Genomic DNA, 9,209 nt, shown 5'->3' with positions numbered 1-9,209 from the left:
GGATAACTACAGAGGAGACTATTGGGGATAACTACAGAGGAAACTAGTGGGGATAACTACAGAGGAGACTATTGGGGATGACTACAGAGGAAACTATTGGGGATAACTACAGAGGAGACTATTGGGGATAACTAGAGTAGACTTTTGGGGATAACTAGAGTAGACTTTTGGGGATAACTACAGAGGAGACCATATGGGACACGACAGAGGAGACTATTTGGGATAACTACAAAGAGACTATTTGGGACACTACAGGGAAGACTATTGGGGATAACTACAGAGGAGATTATAGGGGATAACTACAGAGGACATTATAGGGGACACTACAGAGGAGACTATTGGGGATAACTACAGAGGAGACTATTGGGGATGACTACAAAGAGACTATTTGGGACACTACAGGGGAGACTATTGTGGATAACTAGTGGGGACTATTGGGATTAACTACAGAGGAGAATATTTGGACACTACAGAGGAGACTATTAAGGGATAACTACAAAGGAGACTATTGGGGATAACTACAGAGGAGACTATTGGGGATAACTACAGAGGAGACTATTGGGTATAACTACAGAGGGGACTATTGGGGATAACTACAGAGGAGATTATTGGGGATAACTACAGAGGAGACTATTGGGGATAACTAGAGAGGAGACTATTGGATATTAACTACAGAGGAGACTATTGGGGATAACTAAAGAGTAAACTATTGGGGATAACTACAGAGGGGACTATTGGGGATAACTACAGAGGAGACTATTGGGGATAACTACAGAGGGGACTATTGGGGATAACTACAGAGGGGACTATTGGGGATAACTACAGAGGGGACTATTGGGGATAACTAAAGAGGGGACTATTGGGGATAACTACAGAGGGGACTATTGGGGATAACTACAGAGGAGACTATTGGGGATAACTACAGAGGAGCCTATTGGGGATAATTACAGAGGAGCCTATTGGGATAACTACAGATGAGACTATTGGGGACACTACAGAGGGGACTATTGGGGACAACAAGGAATGGCCTGGAAGGGAGGGACTAACCTCTTGATGCCTTGACTCTGCATGAGAGCAGCCTGATTCATGGCTCGGATCCAACCATTCATGTCCTCCTGCGTGTCGGCACTGAAGAAGTACGTCCTCATCCCACCGTGCTCTGCCTGCGAGCCAATCACAGAGTTCTTATTGTAAATGTAGGAGCGCATTCCTGTGTGGCTCGCCTGTGGAGAGAAGAGAAGAGACACATCAGAACCAAAAAAAGGATGGGAAAGATGGGATGGAGGKGTTGAGGGGTCAAAGGGTACGTTCTGCAAATGAAGAATCAGAGAGAGCAAGTTAGCATATTAGCTCACAATGGGACTCAAAGCCATCACCAGAACTTACAAAAATAATAACAAAAGCAAGAGGCACCATTGTCTCTACACTAAAGATGCTGATGCAACACGCCACGCATGAAGAAGCATTGGTTTTAAAGTTAGACAAGTAGTCAGTTCCGTCTCTATATTTGAAGTGTTTTACAAGTCCCAATGCACAGCAAATTCCTCATTAATACCCTTGGGCACAAACTAATTTCACACAAACTTACAGTAACTCAACATAGCGTACCCAGTTTGCCTAGCTATAGCATTGTTACAAAACACAACCTCTCACCCATATGCACACGAGAGACATACATAGTACAAAAACACACAGTGAGACAAGCACAACACAAAGAGAAACCTCATAATTAGACTTACCCTGGTCCCTGGCTGCTACAGGCTAGAGTAGATCTGTCTCTACAGTATAGTGTAATGGGCTTTCCCTCCTGTCTGGCCCCTACTGTAAATCTGCCCANCTATTGGGATAACTACAGATGAGACTATTGGGGACACTACAGAGGGGACTATTGGGGACAACAAGGAATGGCCTGGAAGGGAGGGACTAACCTCTTGATGCCTTGACTCTGCATGAGAGCAGCCTGATTCATGGCTCGGATCCAACCATTCATGTCCTCCTGCGTGTCGGCACTGAAGAAGTACGTCCTCATCCCACCGTGCTCTGCCTGCGAGCCAATCACAGAGTTCTTATTGTAAATGTAGGAGCGCATTCCTGTGTGGCTCGCCTGTGGAGAGAAGAGAAGAGACACATCAGAACCAAAAAAAGGATGGGAAAGATGGGATGGAGGKGTTGAGGGGTCAAAGGGTACGTTCTGCAAATGAAGAATCAGAGAGAGCAAGTTAGCATATTAGCTCACAATGGGACTCAAAGCCATCACCAGAACTTACAAAAATAATAACAAAAGCAAGAGGCACCATTGTCTCTACACTAAAGATGCTGATGCAACACGCCACGCATGAAGAAGCATTGGTTTTAAAGTTAGACAAGTAGTCAGTTCCGTCTCTATATTTGAAGTGTTTTACAAGTCCCAATGCACAGCAAATTCCTCATTAATACCCTTGGGCACAAACTAATTTCACACAAACTTACAGTAACTCAACATAGCGTACCCAGTTTGCCTAGCTATAGCATTGTTACAAAACACAACCTCTCACCCATATGCACACGAGAGACATACATAGTACAAAAACACACAGTGAGACAAGCACAACACAAAGAGAAACCTCATAATTAGACTTACCCTGGTCCCTGGCTGCTACAGGCTAGAGTAGATCTGTCTCTACAGTATAGTGTAATGGGCTTTCCCTCCTGTCTGGCCCCTACTGTAAATCTGCCCAYCCCAACRCCCCACCACAAGGCTAATCTCCCCCATCCGGMCCTGATAGGGGGCCAACGCTGCCACCGACAACCTACTGTCCAATTACAACACAGATCAGCMTTTTCCCAACACAGTTCCACCCCAAACTACTACACTGCCCAGTCCTCCAGCACAACGAAAACCTTTATAYAGCTTTCTGCTCTCCAAACCMCTCTACTGCCTTTCCCATTACAATACAACCTGTATCACMCAGTACTGGCCWGCCTGCTAGTCCATGCATAGTCCCAGACCATCATTTTGCCTGTACCTATTACACAACTCTTCAAAGTAGTGCACCATATAGGAATTAGGATGCCATTTGGAATTCACCCTATGTCTACCAGGAATCGATCCTACATTTACAAACAAACAGCAATCCATTCTAAATCACTGAAAACTTCTCTTTAGCGTACAACAAGTGCATCCACCATCATGTTGTGTTTCTGTTTAGTATTGTACTGTAACTTGTGATCAGYKGTAGTGATCTTACTTGGCAGTGGGGTTAACAAAGCCTATTTTGATTGCAGAGTCCTGTATTATCCAGCAGCATAGTGCCAGCTTGATCCCAACTGAATCCCCCAGAGAAAAGTGCTGAATGGACAGGCCAGACCCAGACCCATGACAYAGGGTCCACATCCATACTCACCAGCTCTGCAGTCTACCACACACATCAACAATGTGGGGATGTTTCGTGTCGGAACAGTTACTTACTTTCCACAGTTCCTCTTTCACAAAAAGAAGTGTGAATTTTAACGGTGAGTAAATAATTGGAGGAACCTCTAGCTATTACGCGCTCTCTCCCCTCTTTAGCCATGGAAGACTTGAAGCTCTATTTAAAGGCTCCCTTAAGACATCAAGCATTAGGTGGGTCTGGTCTAGAAGTCAACCGATTAATACTTTTTCAACGGCCGAGTACCGATACCGATTATTGGAGCCCCAAAAAAGCCGATACATTTTAAAAAATCAAACCGATTAATCGGTATTTGTAATATGACAATCTACAACAATACCTGAATTAGCACCTTATTTGAAACTTAATATAAACATCAATAAAATCAATTTAGCCTCAAATAAATAATGAAACATGTTCAATTTGGTTTAAATATGCAAAAAAGCAAAACAAAGTGTTGGAGAATAAAGTAAAAGTGCAATAATGTGCCATTAAGAAAGCTACGTTTAAGTTCCTTGCTCAGAACGATGAGAACATAATGAAAGCTGGTGTTCCTTTTAAACATGAGTCTTCATAATTCCAGGTAAGAACTTTTAGGTTGTAGTTATAATAGGATTATAGGACTATTCTCTCTATAGCCATTTTGTATTTCATAAATCCTTTGACTATTGGATCGTTTTCTTATACGCACTTTATAATTTTGCCAGTGTAACAAGTATAGCTTCCGTCCTCTCCCGTCGCTCCTCACCTGGGGCTCGAACCAGGAACACAATCACGACAACAGCCACCCTCGACAGCAGCGTTACTCCATGCAGAGCACAGGGGAACAACTACTCCAAGTCTCAGAGCGAGTGACGTTTGCAACGCTATTAGCGGCACCCGCTAACTAGCTAGCCCCATTTCAACATGCGGTTAAAACCAGCCTAATCTCGGGAGTGAAGGCCTTGACAGTCATAAACAGCGCATGCCTTGAAGCCACAGGCGACGAGCCTGCTGGCAACACGCACTATAAAGTGCTGTTTGAATGAAGCTTACGAGCCTGCTGTTTGCCTACCCATCGCTCAGTCAACACGTTATTCAAATCATAGACTTAATTATAACATATTAACACCACAGAAATACGAGCCTTAGGTCATATAATATGGTCGAAATCCGGAAACTATCAATCTCGAAAACACAAACATTATTCTTTCAAGTGGAAATAATGGAACCGTTCGTAGTGTTTATCTTAACGGTGGCATCCCCTAAGTACTAAATATTCCTGTTACATTGCACAACCTTCAATGTTAATGTATGATTACTACATTTCTCTGGCAAATAGTTCGCAACGAGCCAGGCGCCCAAAACTCTTTGCATAATAACCCTGACTCTTGCGTGCAATGAACGCTAGAGAAGTGACACAAATTTCACACCTGGTTAACTATTGCCTGCCCTAACCTGGATTTCTTTAGCTAAATATGCAGGTTTAAAATATGTACTTCTGTTGTATTGATTTTAAGAACGCACATTGATGTTTTAATGGTTAGGTACACCGGTTGGAGCAACGAACAGTCTTCTTTCTTCGCGAATGGACCGCAATCAATTATATGCAACGCAGGCACATCACCGCTAGATTAAACTTAGTAATATCATCCAACCCATGTGTAGTTAGAACTAGTGATATGATTATTAACCTGGCTTCTTATGCATTTGCGCGTACAGGCCCCCTTGTGGAGTGGGCCAATGTAAGGGCAGGTGTTAGAGCGTTGGACTCAGTTAACCGTAAGGTTGCAAGATTGAATCCCTGAGCTGACAAGGTAAAAATCTGTCGTTCTGACCCCTTAACAAGGCAGTTAACCCACATTCCTAGGCCGTCATTAGAAAATAATGAATGTGTTCTTAACCTGACTTGCCTAGTTAAATAAGGTGTTAAAAAAAAAAAAAAACGGTCAAATCGGTGTCCCAAAATACCGATTTCCGATTGTTAATGGAAAAACTTGAAATCGCCTAATTAATATCCGGCCATTTACCGATTAATCGGTCGACCTCTAGTCTGGTCTTAAAGCACTTTCCAATTGGTAAAATGAACCTGGGTGTTTATCTACAGCTGAATCTTTGACTTTAAGAATGCCGTCGAGATAAAAACCAATCAACATTTTTTTTTAATCTGATAATGTCTTAATTTCATTTTTATCATTTAACCTTGATTTTAACCAGGAAAAGCATTGAGACCCAGAGGTCTCTTTTTCAGGAGACCTGGCCAAGAAGGCCGCAACAATCAATACATTACGGAATAAAAATAACTAATAATATACAAATTCAACAACATGATCCAGCCTAAATAAAACAAATTTTACCTCCTCTGTAACAGAGTATCCCAAATCAAAATGATTATCAGATTCCATTCAGTGGCACCTACATATCTGAGATGAAGGATTAAATTGTAGACTTATTCAGGCCTCTGGTCACAAGACGAGAAAGTGGCAATCTTGCTAATACTAGGGTAAATGGTCCTATAACATTTACAAAAACAAACCATCATTAATCAAATGCCCAGTTCCATGGCACTAATGCATATGGCCTGTTGTACAATACACAGAAACATTTAAATACAGCTGGCTCATCAGCTAGATGTGGCTAGATTAGACCCTGAATGTTTGTTGAATGCGATTGGTGATGAGGCCAACAGAGAAGCAGGCAGTGAACGGAGAGGAGTGTGGAAAAGGGATGGATGGGAGAGGACTGAGAAGATGGATGGCCCATGCCCAGTGAGACCTCAGCTATCCACGGTTCACATGGTGATCGACAAGTGTCCCTGATGACTGATATGGCGGAGGCGGGGCCCAATACCAGTGCTAACAGGGTCTAAAACCCCACAACAAGTAGACCGAGTGGTATCAGGCTTTGGACTGATGGGTGGTTTCATTGAATTATGTCGTCCAACAGATTTGACACACAAGTTAACATCAAGAACAGGTTTGGCTTCAAAGGCAAACGTCAGTGAAATTAGCCAACCTATGATATTTTGAGAACACTTGGCATGGATCCATCCATCCGTGATTGATGCAGAAAAATCATAATTAAATGTGCATTCTTTTTTGTTTGGTATGAACAATAGACTATTGAGCACGAGAATGAAGCAACAAGGTGACGGTCCTCTAGAGGGATGAAGGAAATAAAAACGCGTATTCATGCAGAGGGGCGCCCGCTAGCGTGTTTCAGGAGTACGTGCCCGGGGGACGTGCGCTCGCTCACCAGTGCCACAGTCACACAACAGGAGGCCATTCAACCACATAGGAAACACACGAGAGATAAACACAGTGGAAGAGAAGCAAACGGAACAGAAGGTAAAGGTCATTGACTGCTCCCAGAAAACAAAGTGTCTCTCTGCTGTTCTCGGCTGGCTAGTCATCAACTCAAGAGAGTGAATTGATACTGAAGATAAAATATAAACACCAACATGCGTGCACAATTCAAAAGGAATTTTTATGAGTTACACGTTCATATAAGGATCTGTCAATTGAAATAAATGCATTAGGTCCTAATCTATGGATTTCACATGACTGGGAATACAGATATGCATCTGTTGGTCACAGATACCAAAAAGGTTGGGGCGTGGATCAGAAAACCAGTCAGTATCTGGTGGGACCACCATTTGGCTCATGCAACGMGACACATCTCCTTCGCATAGTGTTGATCAGGCTGTTGATTGTGGCCTGTGGAATGTTGTCCCACTCCTCTTCAATGGCTGTGCGAAGTTGGAGCACGCTTTCATACACATTGATCCAGAGCATCCCAAACATGCTCAATGGGTGAAATATTTGGTGAGTATGCAGGCCATGGAATAACTCGGATATTTTCAGCTTCCAGTAATTGTGTACAGATCCTTGCGACATGGGGCTGTGCATTATCAAGCTGAAACATGAGGTGATGGCGGCGGATGAATGTCATGACAAAGGGCCTCAGGAACTCGTCACGATACCTCTGTGCATTCACATTGCCATCAATAAAATGCAATTGTGTTGATTATCCATAGATTATGCCTGCCTGCCCATACCATAACCCCAYCGCCACCATGGGGCACTCTGTTCACAACGTTGGCATCAGCAAACCGCTCGCCCACATGACGCCATACACGTGGTCTGCGGTTGTGAAGTYGGTTGGACGTACTGCCAAATTCTCTAAAACGACATTGGAGGCGGCTTATTGTAGAGAAATAAACATGAAATTMTCTGACATTCCTGCAGTCAGCATGCAAATTGCACGTTCCCTCATAATTTGAAACTTCACATTATAGAGTGGCATTTTATTGTCCCCAGCACAAGGTGCACCTGTGTAATGATCAAGCTGTTTAATCAGTTTATTATATGCCACAGCTGTCAGGTGGATGRATTATCTTCGCAAAGGAGAAATGCTCACTAACAGGGATGTAAACAAATTTGTGCAAAACATTTTAGAGAAATACACTTTTTGTGCATATGGACATTTTCGGGGATCTTTTATTTCAGCTCATGAAACGTGGGCCCAACAATTTACATGTTGCATTTATATTTTTGTTCAGTGTAGATTAACATTGATGCTGTTGCTAGAACCGGCAGAAGCAGCAAGCGGACTAAAATACAGACCCACACTAGCAAACACAACACTACAGCAACACACCACAACACCACACTCTGGAGAGGGAAAATGGCTGAAGAGAACATAGTTGGCCATAGGCTGCTAGAACCGGGGGTAAGGCTAGGATAGGATGGGAAACTCTGCTCTTTAGTGCCTCATGCGTTTTTTATAGGTTATTAACTGGTAGTTGTCTGCATTAACTCTAATGACTTCCCAACTGCATTCTCACAAAACATTGAGATACCACAGATCTCTCAAATCACAACAACAAACAGCTTACACAAGACAGTCGACAAACAACAAGACAAGAACATGGATGTGCTAGTTTGACGGGCGTTAACATTGCAGTCCTTTCATAATGTATCTTGTGCTTGGCTTTTTGTTCCTCCTGGGTGTATGTACTGTATGTTGTGTGTGCACGTGTGTCTGTGTGTGTTTGTGGTGCATAGCCTGGGTCTTACTCCTGCAGCTTCACGTTACATACAATTGAAGCTATTTTCTAGCGTCTTCTCTCTTCTCTCTCCCTGCCTCTTCTCTTCCCTGCCTCTCTCTCTCCCTGCCTCTCTCTCTCTCCCTACCTCTCTCTCCTACTCTCTCTCCCTGCTCTCTTCTCCTCCCGCCTCTCTCTCCCCGCCTCTCTCTCCCGTCTCTCTCTCCCCGCTCTCTCTCCCCGCCTCTCTCTCCCCGCTCTCTCTTCCTGCCTCTCTCTTCCTTAGCCTCTCTCTTCCTGCCTCTCTCTCTCTCCTCTCTGCCTCTCCCTGCCTCTCTGCTCTCTCTCTGCCGCTCTCTCCGTCCGCCTCTCTCTCTCCAGGGATGGAAATGTATTTCACGGTTAGGTGAGAGGTTCCTGCTCTCATACTGTTCTGCTAATTATCCAGTGCATGTATTTAAGAAGGTCTCTGTTCCTCTCAGCTTCTCTCTCGCTCTGGTAATCACATAGTTCCAGACCAGGATCTTTCATTAGACAGGCCAAAGCTGTCAGTTAACTGTCTCAACAGAAAACTTAAAGCTGCTATGGGATGAAGGTTAATGTCTTGTCTGCTGTTTAACATTTACATTTTAAGTCATTTAGCAGACGCTCTTATCCAGAGCGACTTACAAATTGGAAAGTTCATACATATTCATCCTGGTCCCCCGTGGGGAATGAACCCACAACCCTGGCGTTGCAAGCGCCATGCTCTACCAACTGAGCCACACCGGGCCATG

The 9,209-nt window shown here is 43.7% G+C and overlaps 1 protein-coding gene across 1 annotated transcript in view; it reads right to left on the bottom strand.

Annotated features, from left to right (window-relative positions):
- The window catches only part of LOC111969143 (pleckstrin homology domain-containing family A member 7), a 142,264-nt gene that overhangs the window by 24,432 nt on the left and 108,623 nt on the right, over nt 1-9,209 (bottom strand). Inside the window, exons 9-10 of the mRNA XM_070445479.1 lie at nt 1,910-2,104; nt 1,048-1,223 (exon numbers count right to left, since the gene is read on the bottom strand). Coding sequence (XP_070301580.1) covers nt 1,048-1,223; nt 1,910-2,104 — 371 coding nt within the window. The remainder of the gene's footprint in view (nt 1-1,047; nt 1,224-1,909; nt 2,105-9,209) is intronic.

This window comes from Salvelinus sp. IW2-2015, linkage group LG10 (genome assembly GCF_002910315.2).
Source record: "Salvelinus sp. IW2-2015 linkage group LG10, ASM291031v2, whole genome shotgun sequence".
NCBI classification, from domain to species: Eukaryota; Metazoa; Chordata; class Actinopteri; order Salmoniformes; family Salmonidae; genus Salvelinus; species Salvelinus sp. IW2-2015.
Note: the sequence above shows the minus strand (reverse complement) of the source record. Positions and strands in the feature narration are given on the sequence as shown.